Raw genomic sequence first — 18,749 nt, 5'->3', positions numbered from 1 at the left:
ACTTAGCTAACCTAGGAGATAGTAATGTAATAGTTATTCAAAGAGAAGCTTGACTGTTCGGGATACTGTAAATTCACATTTCTTATTAAATGGGAGGAGATTGGCTGAGATGATTTCAGAGTCTAAAATTGTCTGATTATAGTAATAACATATATATAATTTTTTTTTTTCAGGAAAGCTTGCAGTTGTGAGGGATTCCCATTCCATGAGGTAATATCCAGTAATTCAACTGTATTAATTGTAGAAACTTTCTTAGAAGTTTAAGTCTCAATTCCTATTTTCTTTTTTCTTGCTAGGTTATTCAAGAATTCCTTTTAAACAAGGATAAATTGGTGAAGGTTATCAGGTACCAAAGACCTGATTTGTTATTGTTTCAGGTATCTGAAAATAAATTCTTGCTTTACCATATGAAGTTATATGCTGGAAAGATAGGAACAGGTATTCACTCTGATTGGTGTGAGAGGAGGTTTAAACTTAAGACAGGCAGCTCTTCTATTTTTTCAGCATTTATTTCTAATCTCTCATTTGCCATACAGTAGCCATACTTTGCACACTATAAGACAAAGTACAGTTATGCTGTTTTAGAAGATGCCTTAATTAGCATACGTGGATATATTGCATCCAAGGATATTTTGGGGGAAGAGGGTTTAATAAGAGAATGTCAAGATCAAGTATATAATTATGGAAGGTAGTATCATTTACAAAAAACATTGAGATCTGAAATTAATGATCTAAATTTAAATTTGGACCATATTCCATTTACTGTGTGACCCTGGATGTGTATTATTCTCAAAATAGAAATAATATTATCTCATGAAGTCACCATGAGGATTAAATGAGATTATATTAACTCCTAATATAGTGGCTAGGGACATGGAGTGGTTCAATAAATTGCAACAGCTGGGTACTTACAAGTATTAATAATGGCAGCCAACATTTCTTAGACATTAAAATTTGCTGTTGTGTTTAACGCGTTACATGTAATCTCAGCCTTTATAATCTGTGAACTGGGTTATAATATTTTCACATTACAGATGGTAAAACTGAGGCTAAGAGAGGTTAAGTGAGTTACCCAACATCTAAGAAATATCATCCTGGTGTTCAAACCGAGAGCCTTCACTCTTAATCATTATACAATAATGATTCTTCTTTAGGAGGCTTATTCTTTCTAGAATATTCTCATTGATACTACTTTAACTTATGTTAATTCTAAAGGAAAAATTATTAATATCACCTGGGAGTGCTATTTGTCTCCAAGAGGTAACAAAATCTTGTTTTATTTTTATTATATTTACAGAGATTTACTCTTGAAAAAATGGAGTGGCCCAATCACTATGCATGTGAGAAATTGCTGGTACTTTTGACCCGTTACGACATGATAGAAAGAAAGCTTGGTAGCAGAAACTCTAATCAACTACAGCCAATTCGGTAATGTAAAGAACTGTATGGTGAAGATGGTGTTTTTACTTGAATATCTTATAATTAAAATATTCCTAATATCTTTAAGCTTGTTTTTGTAAAGGTGGAGGAAAGGCCTCCTGGAATATTAAAAGCTTATAATCAGAACAACATAGTAAGTCATGCTTTATCATACGTTTCTACTTCAAACACATAGTAATAATAGATTATAAAAAGAAACAAGCATAAAAGGATATAGCCAGCCTTTATAAGACAACTGTTTCAGTGGACCAGGAAAGGAACAAACGTGTAAACGTAATGCAGGACCTAAAACTGGTTTTGCAGAGCCTTAAATCTAGAAGCCAGCAGTATCATCCAGGAGATAAATCACTTCAGAGAGAAAAAAAAAAAAAACAGGGACCAAAAGTGCAAGATGTTGATGGAGTCAGGCTTATTTCTTGAAACCCAGTAGGTAGGGTAGAATTTCTCTGTTCCTATCAGGAGATAAGAGGCTGGGGTAGACAATAAAAAACTAACCAAATGCTGCCTGAAACCCAGAAAGCCTACTGGAAATCATTCAAAAAGACGAGAGAGATAGAAGTGAAGACAGATAAAATATAAAAGAATTGAAGAAGAAAGCTTAACATATAAAGAAATACAATATTTTAAAAATCAAAAGTCATGAATTCACTTTAGATTAAGTTTTAAAACAGTCTGACAGGTTTTATGCAAGGGGTGGGTGTGGTTGGCCTTTCAGAATGCTAGAATCCTCAAAAAGATGAAGACATATGTCTGTAAGCAACAGAAGGCAAAATTATAAAAGTGTATGTAAATGGATGGATATAAAAAGTGAACTATTAGCTTAAAAATAGTTGATGAAATAAAAAGCAATAAAGGGGACTCTAGGCTGAACTTGGTCAAAAAAAAATTTGTAATTTGGAAGAGAAATCTTTTCAAAGACTCTCATAAAAAATGCTTAAGAGTAGTTTTGGATTAATTCCTAGAAGCTAATAAAAGAAAAGGTTGAAAAGTAATTTTGAGGCCGGGCACGGTGGCTCAAGCCTGTAATCCCAGCACTTTGAGAGGCCGAGACGGGCGGATCACGAGGTCAGGAGATCGAGACCATCCTGGCTAACACGGTGAAACCCTGTCTCTACCAAAAAATACAAAAAACTAGCTGGGCGAGGTGGCAGGCGCCTGTAGTCCCAGCTACTCGGGAGGCTGAGGCAGGAGAATGGTGTAAACCCAGGGGCCAGAGCTTGCAGTGAGCTGAGATCCGGCCACTGCACTCCAGCCTGGGTGACAGAGCGAGACTCCGTCCCAAAAAAAAAAAAAAAAAGGTAATTTTGAAAAGATGATGTCTGAGAGTTTTCCAAAATTTAAGACAGATAAAGTTATACTCCAAATTATAGTCACAATACATAAAATACCCAAGGCGTATTGTAGACATCAACGATAAAAGGAGTATCTTAAAAAGTACCAAACCAATCAGGCAACAATCATCAATGGATGTTAAAACCATTAGATGAAAGATTGCTGGAGAGAAAGGATAGTCACAGTCTCAAGTACCACTCTACAAATTAATTACAAAGGAAAAATGATGTCTTCAAAAGTGGAGGAGTCCAGTGGACGTCAGTTTAACTAAATGATTAATTTCCAATAAAAGGACAATAGTCTGATTTCATATGCTTTCTAATATGTTAAACTGAGAAAGATACCACATTATATAATATTTTTGCCAAAAAAGCTTGAGCTAGGCAGGGCATGGTGGCTTGCACCTGTAATCCTAGCATTTTGGGAGGCTGAGGCCGGTGGATCGACTGAGCTCAGGAGTTCAAGACCCATCTCTTCCAAAAATACAAAAAAGTAGCCAGGCATAGTGGAGAGCACCTGTGATCCCAGCTACTTGGAAGGCTGAGTTGGGAGGATTGCTTGAGCCTGGGAGGTGGAGGTTGCAGTGAGCTGAGATCACACCACTGCACTCCAAACTGTGACAGAGTGAGACCCTGTCTCAAAAAAAAAAAAAAAAGTTTAATCTGTATCTAATCATGAGGAAATACTCTAATGAATCCAAGTGAAAACCATTCTGTGGAGCTATTATGCTGGACTCTTCAAAAATGAAACAAAAAAAATCTAGGTAGTTTTTCTGGATTAAAATAAAGAGACAACACAATTCGAGAAAAATGATCCTGATTGAATTCTGAATTGTTTTTAAGTCATAAAGGACCTTTTTTTAGGACAATTGGGGAAATTTGAATATGGTCTGTATATTGTATCAGTGTTAAACTTCCAGAGTGTGATAGTTTTTTGTGGCAGTGTAGGGAAATACTCTACATAGGCTGCAGTATTTGGGGGCGATGTGCCATGAGATGTGTTTGCAACTAACTTGCAAATGGAGAAAGCAAGTGTGATAAAATGTTAACAATTGATGAATCTCAGTAATAGCATGTGAGTATTCATTGTACTATTTCTGCAACTTTTATAAAGGTTTGAAATTTTTCAGAATAAACAGTTTGCTGGGAACTATCAAAGGAAAAAGATCAACTATCTGATAGCACACATCTTTCATAACAGTAATAGATGCCAGAAGATGCTGGAGTGATGTTTCAAAGTACCGAGTAAAAATAATTTACAACCTTGAAATCATTAAAACATCATTCATAGGAAAAGCGTTTTTAAACATATGAAGACTAAGAGAGTTTACCACTCATAAACCTTCCTTAAAAGTGCTGTTAAAGGGCTGGGCGTGGTGGCTTATGCCTGGATCAGCAGCACTTTGGGAGGCCAAAGCAGGCGGATCACTTGAGGCCACGGGTTCTAGACCATTCTGGCCAATGTAGCAAAAACCCCTCTCTACTATAAATACAAAACATTAGCTGGGCGTGGTGGCACACGCCTGTAATCCCATCTACTTGGGATGCTGAGGCACAAGATCTCTTGAACCCAGGAGGCAGAGGTTACAGTGAGCTGAGATGGCATCACTGCACTCCAGCCTGGGCAAACACAGCAAGACTCAAAGAAAAGGATAATTTCTTTTTTAAAGTGTTGTTAAAGGATATACGTCAGCAAGAAAAAAAATGAACACAGAGGGAAGATGTGAATTACAAGAAACAGTGGTCAGCCCAGGAATTGATTGAAACATATTTGGATAATTTAATAAACTGACTAGAAAAAAATATATATATAAATATTTGTATAGTATGTAATGATTAATACATGATGATGATGATGATAAGCCAAAACTCCCAAAGTATGCATTCAAACACCTGCTAGAAATATAATCTGTCTTCCAAACCAGCACAATTAAAATAAGAAAGTAAAACTATCAAACCAAAAGAATACAGAAAGAAGGAAGGTGGAAGGAACAAAGAAAAAGCTGGTGACAAAGTAAGATGCATGAATGAATCCAGCAGCTATATCAGTAATCACCAAAAATGTAAGCAGATTAAACTCACATATTAAAAGACGTATTATATTGGATAAGTAAATAAAACTCAGTAATATTCAGCTTATAAGGTACATGTAGAATAATACTACACAGAATTTGAAAATAAAAGATTTAAGAACAGTTAGTAGGAAAATACTGTACTTACCAAAGTAATATAACAAACTAAAACAAAAATCATTATTGTGGAAGTGAGGAACACTGCATAATAAGGTAAGAAACAATTGACTTAGAAGATCTAATAATAATAAACTCTATGTACCTAACAATATTATCTTTTGAATAAACTAGTCAAAGGACTAGGCAGTAATTCCTTTAAATGTTTTTACCTGGGGGGAAAAAAAAAAACTATGGAAATTATTCAGGTTACAAATGGAAAATTTCCAAATATCTTTTGCAATTAGACTTCATTAAATGAATTTGTTTTTCAGAATTGTTAAGACTCGAATCAGAAATGGAGTTCATTGTTTTGAAATAGAATGGGAAAAGCCTGGTATGTATTCACTTTAAGCAAAATATTCCATTTATAATATTTGACCATGTATGTCTAGTAAATATTGTACGTGTGTGTGAAAAATAAAGATGAAACCCATCACATGCACCACAGGTTGATTTCATAGTTTGCCTGTGTTATTTTAGATAGGTTTTGACTAATAGTAAACATGATAAACTTTGATTTTATTTTAATGTCCTAATTTGACATTTCTTTTGTAATGTTTAAGGAAGTAATGCTGAAATAATTTTTATTTATATTTCTCAAATATGCTTTTACAAATGCTCTGGTCATTCAATGTCATGTATAAGTCCATCTGAAAAAATTGAGATTGCTAAAAAACCCCTGGGATACACTTCCTTTCCTTTTTTTTTTAACCCTGCTTAGTTTTCAGTGGGAATTTTTTATTGTCAAATTATTCTTATTTTTGCTACAGATAGAATTACAGTGAACTCTGAATTAGCTCCCAAACTGGAGATAGTGAAACACAGATAATTTAAAATGGAAAATGACACCAAGTTGATTTCTGTTTGGCTTTGAAATTAAACTGTATGATCATATTTGAGAGAACAGGTTTGTCCAATGAAAGTTTAAGCTGTAGGTAACTTTGAAGAATGAAATTACAGAGAATTAGATAAATCATTCCAAGCAGTAAGAGGAAGATAGAATGTTGAAGAATTTTGAAAAGTATTTAGAAACAGTTACACCGACCAGTATATTTTCAGGAAAGAAAATGATATTAATTCAGTTTGGCAATGCATCTCTCCTGTCAAGAACTGAGGATCAGATACCCATTTTCACTGATCCTCGTGGGAGCTATTACAGGAGAAAATGTACTCCAAGCTAGTTTAACTAAGGAACACTTTTAAAATCACTCATTCTCTGTTTCTGCTTTAAACTTATCAGTATATTCTTTATAATTTGGCTTATTTTATAGTTTTGCCCACATATAAACCCAAGAATCTAGTGTACTATTTGTAAATACACTGTACTGTAAATTTACATATGAACATTTTTATTTTCATTTATTAATTACTTGTAAGTCCAGTTAGATTGGGCTTGAGACATTGATACCCTCTGAAACAACAATCTGGGAAGTAGTAATACTTTTTTTTTTTTTTTTCTTGAGACGGAGTCTTGCTCTGTTGCCCAGGCTGGAGAGTGCAGTGGCACCATCTTGGCTCACAGCAACTTCTGCCTCCTGGGCTTAAGTGATTCTCCTGCCTCAGCCTCCCGAGTAGGTGGGGTTACAGGCACCTGCCATCACGCCTGGCTAATTTTTGTATTTGTAGTAGAGATGGAGGTTTGCCATTTTGGCCTGGCTGGTCTCCAACTCCTGACCTCAGGTGTTCCACCCGCTTCGGCCTCCCAAAGTGCTGGGATTACAGACGTGAGCCACTGCGTCCGGCCTGGAAAGTAGTAATGCTTTTGATGACCCTTTCAGTTGTGTTCTTTTCAGAAGCCATCACTAAAGAAAGCTGATGTTGAGTTTTAGGAAGCTATTTCATTTCTTACCTGGAATTTTAACACTTACTTAACTGAATTAAACCAACTAACCTTACCTAAACAAAGTTTTCTATTCTTTCAGCTACTGCTACCATCTCAGAATAAGAGAATTTAAAGTTCTAATTTAGAAAGAATCTCCAGCTATTGCCAGGCAAAAAGAAAATAAATTATGTACTGCTATCAACAGATTGTTAGAATATAGGTGTTATAAAGCAAGATTTGCAGTGAATAGTTCATTTGTGAATGACTTATTTTACCTGGTAAACCTAGTTACCTGGAAAGATTGAAGTTGTTTTTTGTTTTTTGTTTTTTTTTTAGATGGAGTTTTGCTCTTGTTGCCCAGGCTGGAGTGCAGTGGTGCGATCTCGGCTCACTGCAACCTCCACCTCCCGGGTTCAAGTGATTCTCTTGCCTCAGCCTCCCGAGTAGCTGGGATTACAGGCACATGCCAGCACGCGCAGCTAATTTTTGTATTTTCAGTAGAGATGGGGTTTCACCATGTTGGTCAGGCTGGACTCGTGTTGGTCAGGCTGGTCTCGAATTCCTGACTTCATGATCTGCCTGCCTTGGCTTCCCAAAGTGCTGGATTACAGGTGTGAGCCACCAAGCCTGGCCAACTGGATTTTTTAAAAATGTGTAATTAAGGATGCTTTGCTGTATTTTTAATCTTTTAGAACATTATGCTATGGAAGATAAACAACATGGAGAATTTGCTCTGCTAACAATAGAAGAAGAATCATTGTTTGAAGCAGCATATCCTGAGATCGTTGCTATTTACCAAAAACAAAAGTTAGAAATTAAAGGGAAGAAACAAAAACGTAAGTTTTGGGTTTGACAGCTATTTATGCCACATGCAAATGTTATAGAAGAGCCACCTCTTCTGTTTGAATCTACTCTGTCTAAATTTTACTGAAAAATCTATAAAATCAAGAGTCAAGAATTATATTCTTCCTTGTCTTCACATACTTTCTTTTAAAGCTGAAAAGCCAGGAATAAAACATTCTGCTCTGTCTACTAACTTAACCAATTGTTAATAATAATAGTTATACTGACCAATTGGTCAGCAGCTACTGTTTATAGCATATTCGGGTTTTAAATACATTTTCTTCATTTCCCAGAACTCTGAGGAAAACAGCTCAGTTGTTTTCAGAGGGAAATATTTTATAATCTAGGAATGCACTGAGACCAAAAAAAGCCAAAAAAATTCATATAGATTTCTCTCTGAACTGTTTATTTATTTGTTTTTACCCAAGTTAAAGCAAAGAAAATAAATGTTGATTATATGTATTTTTTTTTTCAGGTATTAAGCCTAAAGAAAATAATTTGCCAGAACCAGATGAAGTAATGTGCTTTCAGTCACACATGACTTTGAAACCCACATGTGAAATCTTTCATAAGCAGAATTCCAAGTTAAAGTTGGGGATTTCCCCTGATTCTGCATTACCACAGGAATCTATATCTGCCTCGCTGAATAGCTTGCTTTTACCTAAAACTACTCCATGTTTGAATGTACAAGAACAGTTCATGTCTTCTCCAAGACCTTTGGCTATACAGATTAAAGCTGTCAGTAAGTCTCTAATTTCAGAATCTAGTCAACCCAGTACCTCATCTCGTAATATATCTGTGATTGCTGATCTACACTTGAGCACTATTGACTGGGAAGGTACATCTTTTAGTACTTCTCCAGCTATTCAAAGGAATACTTTTTCTCACGGTTTAAAATCAGAAGTTGAATCAGAGCTATCAGCCATCCCTGGTGGCTTTGAAAATATCCCAGAACAACTGTCATGTGAATCAGAAAGGTATACTGCAAACATACAGAAAGTGTTGGATGAGGATTCTGATAGGATTAGTCCTGAAGAGCATCTACTTTCTGGCATTACTGATTTATGTCTTCAGGATTTGCCTTTAAAGGAACGAATATTTATAAAATCATCATATCCTCAGGATAGTCTACAACCAGATGTCAACCTGAAAACTTTGTCCATACTTAGTGTAAAAGAACCTTATATTGCTAACAGTGGTTCTGATTGTACATCACATCTTTCAAAGGATCTTCCAGGAATTCCCTTGCAGAATGAATCCAGAGACTCTAAAGTTCTAAAAGGAGACCAGCTGCTTCAGGAAAACTATAAAGTCAATACTTCTGCACCTTATTCTCTCAGTAACACAGTAGTAAAGACCTGCAATGTTAGACCACCAAATACTGCTTTAGATCATAGTAGAAAAGTTGATATGCAAACCACTCAGAAAATTTTAATGAAGAAGAGTGTTTGTCTTAACAGACATTCCTCTGATGAACAAAGTGCCCCAGTGTTTGGGAGAGCTAAGTACACAACTCAAAGAATGAAGCACAGTTCTCAAAAGCAAAATACAACCCAGTTCAAAGAAAGTGGCCACAACAAGTTGGGTAGCCCTAAGATACATATTAAAGAAAGTGAACAGTGTGTCAGATCTTATAAAACAGCTGAAAATGAAGAAAGCTGTTTCCCAGATTCAGCAAAAAGTTCTTTGAGTTCTCTACAATGTCATAAGAAAGAAACCAACTCTGTTACTTGTTTGGATAGTCCTCTTCCTTTACGCCAGAGATTAAAACTAAGATTCCAAAGCACTTGAAAGGAACTTTAAAACACTTAAGTATAACTTATTATTTTAGTTCTTCAGCAATAGCAGAGACAGAGGGAAGGTATCTATTTCATGTGTGGTAAAAATTTTAATGTTCTCTATGTCATGAAACACCATTTTAATCAAAATTGTGATTTTAAAAATGTCACCTAAAACTCGGGTTTTAAAAGATCCTCTGTATTGAAAACTTCTGATAATGCATGTCATTATTATGTCCTTCTTATTCCTTAATTGTGGTTTTAAAATATTGGTATAGTACTTGACAGAGTAAATGCTTCATCTCTTTGTTCATTTTTACTTTTTCTTCCACAAGCCTCTAAAGTATTTATATTCCAGCTTGTTCCCAAGAGGATAATTCTTTATACTTCTCTGCATTCTTTTAAGGCCTTGCAAGGTCTTCCGTTATAACTCTCTTTCCTAAGAGTTATTTTCTCCCTAAGTGTGAAGATACCTTTAGTGTGCTCTTCCACATTGGAAGGCCTTGGAAGTCTTCCATTATAACTCTTTGCTGAGAGTTATATTCTCCCTCAGTGTGAAGCTACCTTTAGTGTGCTCTTCCACTTTTGGTGTCTTAGTCTCTTTTTTGAGGGGCAAAAAGAAAAGGAGAGAAGATGTCAGTATGTTTAGTAAAAATCATGCTTGTAATGGCTGAATAAACTGAGCAAAGCCCAGAAGTTCACACGTATATCAAGTGGAAGAAGATTTGGAAAATCAAATGTATTTCTAATCCAAAAGGATTAGAAACTTGCCCAGGATCACATAGCTAACTAATAATCCTGTGGGAATCAGTTTTCTTGCCTGCTACTTTTTTTATTTTTCTATTTTTTCCTTCTGTATCACTTTTCCCCCTTTTGTTTTAAATCTATGCAATATTGACTTTAATACCACCAAATATTAAATCTTGCATTAATTTAGGTCGCACTCAAAAATTCTAGAGAAGTATCCAGATTGAAGAGGAAAATTGTCTCTGCAGATGACAAGATTGTATGTATCAAAAATTCTAAGAAATCTACTAGAAAACTATTAAAACTGATAAAATGAGTTCATCAAGGTTGTAGAATACAAGACCAATTGTGCAGTGATCATTGTATTTTGTTTGTGTTTGTTTGTTTGTTTTTTGAGACGGAGTCTCACTCTGTTGTCAAGACTGGGGTGTAGTGGTGCCGTCTTGGCTCACTGCAACCTCTGCCTCCCAGGTTCACACGATTCTCGTGCCTCAGCCACCTGAGTAGCAGGAATTACAGGTGTGTGCCACCATGCCTGGCTAATTTTTAGTATTTTTAGTAGAGATGGGATTTTCCCATGTTGGTCAGGCTAGTCAACTCCTAGCCTCAAGGATCCACCCATCTCGGCCTCCCAGAGTGCTGGGATTACAGGTGTGAGCCACCATACCCAGCCTTAACTGTATTTCTGTACACCTCTAAATAAATGGAAATACATTCCATGTTGATGAATCAGAAGACATAAGATGACAATACTCCCCAAACTGATCTACAGGTTAAATGTAATTCCTATTAATTCCAGCTGGTTTCTTTGCTGATTATAAAATTCATATGGAAATTTCAGAAACACAAGAAGAATCTCGAAAAAATTTGAATGACTCACCCTTCCTGATTTTAAGTATATAAACTACAGTAATGAAGAATGTGTTGTACTGGTATAAAGGTAGACGTATAGGTCAACATAGATCAATGGCATAGAATTGAGAGTTCGGAAAAAAGCCCTCACATTTATGGTCAGTTGATTTTAAACCAGAGTGCCAAGACAATTCAATGGGAAAACAAAACTGTCTTTGAACCAACTGTCTTCTGGATCTATTGGATATCTACGTAAAAAAGAATGACATTTGATTCCTACTTCACATGATATTTAAAAAGTAACTTAAAATGGATCAAGGACCTAAATGTAAGAGCTACAGCTATAAAACAGAAGAAAACATAGACATAAGTCTGTGACTTTGGATTAGGCAAGGATTTCTTAAATACACCCAAAACATAGGCAACAAAAGAAAATACACAAAGTGGACTTCATCAAAACTAAAAACTTGTTTGAAATGACACCATCAAGAAAGTGAAAAGACAGCTTACAGAATGGGAGAAAATATTTGCAAATCATAAATGTGGTAAGGGACTTGTATCTTAGAGGGATGTATATAAAGAACTCATAACTCAATTATAAAAAGACAACTTCAAAATGGGCAAAATAACAGGCATTTCTCCAAAGAAGAAATACAAATGGCCAATAAGCACATTTAAAATTGTTCAGTACTATTAGTCATCAGGAAATTGCAAATCAAAGCCACAAGACGCCCAATAGAATGTCTGCAATCAAAAAGATAATAACTAGTATTGATGAGGATGTGGAGAAATTGGAATTCTCATAACATGCTGGTAGGAATGTAAAATGGGGCAGCCACTTTGGAAAAACTCCGGTATTCAGATGGTTAAATGTAGAGTTAATATCCAGCAGTTCCACTCCCAGGTATATACCCGAGAGAAATGAAAACATACATCCACATAAAAACCTGTGCACAAATGTCCATAGCGTCATTATTCATAATAGCCAAAAAGTGGAAACAATCCCAATTCCAGAATGAGGAAGGGGAAAAACTAATGTGTATTAGCTATACCGTGTGCTAAGCATTCAACTAGATTCTTTACAAACCTTGTATCGTCTCAACAGCTTTTTAAGGACTGTATTGCAATGTTTTGTATATTCAGAGAGAAAAAAATCGTTGCTAAAACATTCTTCCAAGGTTCTGCTTATTTTGATTTGTTCAGTCGTGGCTGTGATAGTTTAGGACCATCTAGACCAGGTAAATAAAATATCTAGAGGCATTCTTGAGATTGTATGAGATGAAAATAACAATTAGTTGGGAGTGGCCAGTCTAGGTTCATTTTGCTCTATAGCTCAGGTGTCCCCAGGCTGTGGACAGGTACCAGTCCATGACCTGTCAGGACGGCCTGCACAGCAGGTGGTGAGCGGCATGCAAGCAAGAATCACCGCCTGAGCTCTGCCTCCTGTCAGATCAGCAGTGGCATTAGATTCTCATAGGAGCACGAACCTTTATTGTGAACTACACATGCAAGGATCTAGTTTGCGCACTCCTACTGAGAATCTAATGTCTGATGATACGAGGTGGAACAGTTTCATCCCACAGCCATCTCACCCGCATCGTCCATAAAAAAATTGTTTTCCATGAAAGTGGTCCTTGGTGCCGGAAAGGTTGGGGACCGCTGATACAGCTAAACAGGCGTAAGTGTAAAATTATACTTTCTCCTCCTCAAGTTCTCTGTTTTCATTGTCCACGCTATACCAATTCTTTTTAAAGCATTCCATGTTCTTGTTCCTTGGTGTGGTCATGTTACCGCTTGTTTATCAAATTTTACCAGTTGCTGCTTACGTATTTGCTAACCACTTCATTGTCTTGTTGAGGATGCCTTGCTTCCCTTTGAAATACTCTGCCAAAGATCTGCCTCCAGCTGCTAGGATCCTGTAATTGGCTTCTTTCTGATGGCTCCATCCTAAGGCCCTGCTCCGGCCTAACTACTTTGGGCTTTGTGTAATCAATCTTAAGTTCTTGGCGGTTTTTCTTTTAGATTTTTTTTTTTTTTTTCTGTATAAAATCTCTATCGGGCGATGCATGGTGGCTCATGCCTGTAATCCCAGCACTCTGGGAGGCTGAGGTGGGTGGATTGCTTGAGGCCAGGAGTTCAAGACCAGCCGGGCCAACATGGCAAAACCCCGTCTCTACTAAAAATACAAAAATCAGTGGGGCCTGGTGGTGTGCATCTGTACTCCCAGCTACTCAGGAGGCTGAGGCAGGAGAATCACTTGAACCTAGGAGGCAGCGGTTGCAGTGAGCTGAGATGGTGCCACTGCACTCCAGGATGGGTGAAAAAGTGTCTCAAAAAAATTAAAATTTAAATTAAAAAATATATAATCTCCGTCTTCTACATTTTATAATGAGGACTGTACTTTTTCCTTTTGGGTAGCATGGCTTGAGCGATCTTGTCAGGCATACCTAGCTTCAGATTATTTTCTGCTAACAGATTTTCTCTGAGACCCTGGAGACATTTTCTGACTTTTCTGAGACTCATTTATTCAAATGTTTATGTGACAGGCATTGTGCTGGGCCCTGGAGATACAGTGATCAATGGTATCCTATAAGGTTGTTTTGGTATCTGTCAAGTCGCTGCCACCATTGACACATTGTACGGACTCAGTCAATGGTAGCTGTATCCGGTACCATCATTTGGAAAGAGCACTATCAGATTTTGGATTCAAATTGAATGCAGCCAAGCACTGCCTTTTGGTAAAAATGTGGGCACAGTAACGCTAGCAGGAGGCAGTGTGAGGGTGGGAGATGTGTTTTCAGAAGAAGGAAACTCTAGCATCATCACACAAGGGATCCTAATGTGGCATTTGAGCTACTGGGGAAAAAAATGTGCTTGCTTAAATATAATTTGGTAACTAATATTCATCTGATCACCTATCACATTTTTGAGCACCCACTTTGAGCAAGGTTCTTAGGCTTTTCTATGTATAACAGCCAGCTGGAGGCCCAGTAAGTTTAAAATTTTTCTAGGTCACTCAACTAGAAAAGGTTAAAGCTGGGACTGGAACTCAGATCTCCTAATTCGTGAGTGAAAACGATTCTCTGTATTTATGTTTCCACACATCATTCAGTTCTTGACTCAAATATCATCTCAGAGAGTCCTAATCTTTTTATCTCCTGACATTATAAATGTTGAGTTTAGGGGTTTTTGTTTTTTTTTTTTTTTTCATTGTTTCCCAAACTAGAATGCAGACTTGATGAGGCCAGGGATTAAGTCCTTTCTGTTCACAGAATTCTGGAACAGTGTTTGGCACAGTAACTGCTAGATGCATGAATGACAATTCTGCACAACCTGCCAGCCATGGAGCCTGTACCAGCAGTGGCTGCACTTAACCTTGCAGAATCTGGTCTTAGTACTTCAGCATGGCTCACAAGGCTGAGGCAGCCTGGCCCCAACTTGTCTTTTCAGCTTCATGCATTCATAGTCATGAACCTTGGCTCTAGCCACCTAAGACCATTTGTTATTCCCTGCACGGATGTCTGCCTGAAATGCTTGCTGCTAAGGCTAGATAAACCTCATCTGTTAAGGACCAGCTCACATGTCATAACTTTCTAATCCCAAGCCGAATTAATTGCTCTATATGTGTCCCCAAAGAAATTACCCATACATTCATCATAGTATTTATCACATTCATTCATTCGTTCCACAAATACTAGCTGATGCCTACCATGTAGGAGGCACAATATTCCTTGTTTAAAAATGCCTCTATCTCTCCCTCGGATAAGACTAAGATCTCTTTGAGCACAGTAATCAAATCATTTCTGTTCACTTCCCCCCCGCCCCCAAGATGCCTGCCCAGGGTTTGACTCTTCTGCCTCACCAACTGTTTTATTTACCCATCGAGATTCAGTGTAAACATGGTCTTCTCTAAAAAAGGCTTCTGTTGCTTCTCTGGATCGCTGCTAGTCCCCATAGACTTCTAAAATATTACCTGTCTATAGTTTGGTGTTGGGTTACATTTTTTGTTGTCCACACCAGACTATGAACATTCTCAGGGCAGAGAAACCATATTGTACTTCTGAATCTATAGCACCCAGCAGAGGGATTGGCACAGAAAGTGTCCAGTGAGGCCGGGCATGGGGGCTCACACCTATAATCTCAGCACTTTGGGAGGCCGAGACAGGCGATTGCCTGAGATCAGGAGTTCGAGACCAACCTGGCCAACGTGGTGAAACCCCATCTCTACAAAAAACACAAAAATTAGCCGGGCGTGGTGGTGGGCACCTGTAATCCCAGCTACTTGGGAGACTGAGACAAGAGAATCACTTGAACCCGGGAGGCAGAGGTTGCAGTGAGCTGAGACTGCCATTTCACTCTAGCCTGGGCAAGAAGAGCGAAACTGTCTCAATAAAAGAAAAAAGAAAGTGTTAAGTGAATGGGTGCTGATTGACTGGTGGTGATTTCAGGGTCTTAGTTCTAAATTTCTCTGTGGAGAGAGACCAAATCTAACTGGGTGGATTAGCTTGATACCTAGTCACCTTTAGCCACCTTAAGATGCCCTGCCAAGATGCTTGCTTTTCTGAAGGTGAAGAGTCTAAATCAACTGCTGTTCCTGTTCTGCTGGTAGCACTTAGGGTAAAACAGCTTAAATAGTATTACTGAAGGCAGTCTCCTTTCATCTATGTATTAACGTGGCAATGTTTATCACCTTCTTAGCCAAGCAAAGCTTTTATCAGGCTCAGCTAACAGCTTGCATTAGCCTCTTTCAGGAACTTGCCACATTGCCTGTAAACTGACATGCTGCAGAGTCAGCCCCACCAATTGTCCAAAACGGTGGGACTGTTTTTGATGATTTCAAAATAGATAGTTTAGTTAGCCCCAGGCCAGATAAATTCACTAAGTTGCCTGTTTGGCAGTGGAGGGGAGAGTCATCAGCAAAGTAGGCTGACCCTTCTGTGGGCAGAATGAATATTTTGCTAATGTGTAGAAGAATTCCTTTTGTAAGCACCAAAGAACTTTAATAAGGATTAAGTGTCTGAGTTTCCTCAGCATTATTCTGTTCCAAGACCCAAAAAGGAAAATAACCTCCCAAAATGGTAAAAACTGCTTGTATATTTAGAATTCTCTGATCAAAGGCCTAATGAAAAGATTCTATAGTGTTTGTATCATCATAAGTTAAATCTTCATCTACCACCCAACTGATACCTGCCTTTCTGTGTGTGAAGTTAGAAATGGCTGTTCTTTAATAAATGCTTTCGATCTGAAAGTGAGAAAGTGATTTATGAAACACCCAGGTGAGGGGAGACTACAAGTCCCTTTGCCTTTTAGTTTTCAAGCAATACTGGTTACAGTAACTGCTCTGATGTAATTATTGCTAACATTTACATTTTTATTAAACTGAAAATGCTAACTGTGAATGCCAGATGTCAGAAGCCTTATTTTACATAATTGTCCAAACACAGACTAGGCGCTGTGAAGGCCCCACAGCTTCACAGCTGGGATAGTTCTATGGGAGGTGTCAAAGGACTGGGTACAACCAGGTCTACATCTTCTGAAACAAACCGAAGGACATTTTCTTAAACCTGAGAGTCTCTAGTCTGAGAAAGTGTCTTGGTTCTGATAGAGACTAGCTACACTGGGCAAACCTCCCCTGGCTTCACTTCCTTCTGTCTTCACTCTCAATCACATTTGAGGATACATATCAATATATATGAAACGTATATCAATATATAAATTTAGCATTACTGATGTCTTTAAGATGTGTTCCATTATAATCTGTATAATTTTTTGAGAAGGGAATTGTCTACTTACGAAGAAAAAAGAGACAAAGCTCATTGGGCACTAATGAATATAAGTGAGCTTTTACAGTTTCAAAAGTCTGTTATGCAAAGCATTAGTGAATCTTGGGAAAAGACAAACGATGTATATTAAATGTTTATGTGCCACACACCTAATTGTTAAAATTTCTCATCTATGCCCCACAAAAACTAAGAGGGTCAAGTGTGGTGGCTCATGCCTGTAATCTCAGGACTTTGGGAGGCTGAGGCGGGCAGATCACTTGAGGTCAGGAGTTCAAGACCAGCCTGACCAAAATGGTGAAACCCTGTCTCTACTAAAAATACAAAAATTTGCTGGGCGTGGTGGCAGGTGACTGTAGGTGGAGGTTGCAGTGAGCCAAGATCATGCATTCCAGCCTGGGTGACAGACTCAGTGTCAAAAAAAGAAAAAAAAAAATAGAGGCAAGCACTGTTATCCCCTATTTGCATTTGAGGCTAAGAGAAGTTAAGGAACTTATCCAAGGTCAACATCTAGTAAACAGCAGGACCAAGAGTTTAACTCAGAGCTACTCTAACTCCAAAGTTCCATCACGGTCTCTCCACTCTTTGTTTCTTTGGAAAAAGTTAAGACTTTTTCTGTGAACCCCACATCTCTCTGAGTCTGTGGCACTTTTAAAGAACCCACTCATCAGAGAGATGCAATAACCTCTACTAGATAACGATTTCTAGAAAACTGACTAGTAAATAAGAGTAGTTCAGAGTCCCAGAAAAGCTGTCTTGTGAACACTCAGGAAATTATCACAGAATTTATTTTAATTTTCAGAATTAAAAAAATAACTATTAGACTGGGTGTGGTGGCTCACGCCTGTAATCCCACCACTTTAGGAGGCTGAGGTGGGCGGATCACCTGAGGTTAGGAGTTCGAGACCAGCCTGACCAATAATGGAAAAACCCCGTCTCTACTAAAAATACAAAAAATTAGCCAGGCATGGTGGCACATGCCTGTAATCCCAGCTACTCCGGAGGCTGAGGCAGGAGAATCGCTTGAACCCGGGAGGCAGAGGTTGCGGTGAGCTGAGATCGCGCCATTGCACTCCAGCCTGGGCAACAAGAACAAAACTCCATCTCAAATAAATAAATAAATAAAATAACTATTAAAGTCAACATTGTAGGAGGCTGGGGGTTTTCATATGTGAGGAAGGAATGAAGATGAGGGGGCGAGGCAGAATTCCAGTCATTTCATTACCCTCCAAAGCTATAACCGCAGGGATGAGTCCTCTGAGGACTAGGCCATCTGCAAGTTCTTAGTGGTGCATGAGATAAGAGTGTCTCCTTTTTAGTGTTCATGTCTTAGTTGAATCACCTTTGCACAGTACCTGCAATGAGCCAGGCCCTGTGCAGATCATGTTAAGTACATTTTTTCTTCTCTTGAAATCAGTCCAGGGAAGGAAAGCAACATGCCTGAGGTTACACTTACTACACAAATCTCCCAGTTGCCTTTGGAGTAGCAGTGCTACCTCCAAAGGGCAAGTACCGTCTTGCAGGAACTACTAAATAGCCTTCCAATTGATCTTCCTGCTTCAGAACGCTTGTGCCTTTCTGTTGTGCACATACCAGCGAGATTATTGAAAACGCAAATCAGGCCGGGCGCGGTGGCTCACGCCTGTAATCCCAGCACTTTGGGAGGCCGAGACGGGTGGATCACGAGGTCAGGAGATCGAGACCATCCTGGCTAACACGGTGAAACCCCGTCTCTACTAAAAAATACAAAAAACTAGCCGGGGCGAGGTGGCGGGCGCCTATAGTCCCAGCTACTCGGGAGGCTGAGGCAGGAGAATGGCGTGAACCCGGGAGGCGGAGCTTGCAGTGAGCTGAGATCCGGCCACTGCACTCCAGCCTGGGCGACAGAGCGAGACTCCGTCTCAAAAAAAAAAAAAAAAAAAAAA

The 18,749-nt window shown here is 38.3% G+C and overlaps 1 protein-coding gene across 13 annotated transcripts in view; it reads left to right on the top strand.

The window, feature by feature from the left end:
* GEN1 (GEN1 Holliday junction 5' flap endonuclease) overlaps positions 1 to 12,210 on the top strand; it is a 32,536-nt gene extending 20,326 nt beyond the window's left edge. For 12 of the 13 annotated variants that reach the window (XM_005576501.5, XM_015433970.4, XM_005576499.5 and 9 more), the window contains 6 exons: positions 174 to 210; positions 297 to 377; positions 1,298 to 1,428; positions 5,275 to 5,336; positions 7,517 to 7,660; positions 8,143 to 12,210. In XM_005576501.5, coding sequence (XP_005576558.3) covers positions 174 to 210; positions 297 to 377; positions 1,298 to 1,428; positions 5,275 to 5,336; positions 7,517 to 7,660; positions 8,143 to 9,458 — 1,771 coding nt within the window. In that variant the 3' untranslated portion in view covers positions 9,459 to 12,210. Of the gene's footprint in view, positions 1 to 173; positions 211 to 296; positions 439 to 1,297; positions 1,429 to 5,274; positions 5,337 to 7,516; positions 7,661 to 8,142 lie in introns of those variants that run through there. The other variant, XM_074012294.1, reaches the window with a different exon arrangement.
* The last annotated feature ends 6,539 nt before the right edge of the window (positions 12,211 to 18,749 follow it).

This window comes from Macaca fascicularis, chromosome 13 (genome assembly GCF_037993035.2).
Source record: "Macaca fascicularis isolate 582-1 chromosome 13, T2T-MFA8v1.1".
Lineage (NCBI taxonomy): Eukaryota > Metazoa > Chordata > Mammalia > Primates > Cercopithecidae > Macaca > Macaca fascicularis.
Note: the sequence above shows the minus strand (reverse complement) of the source record. Positions and strands in the feature narration are given on the sequence as shown.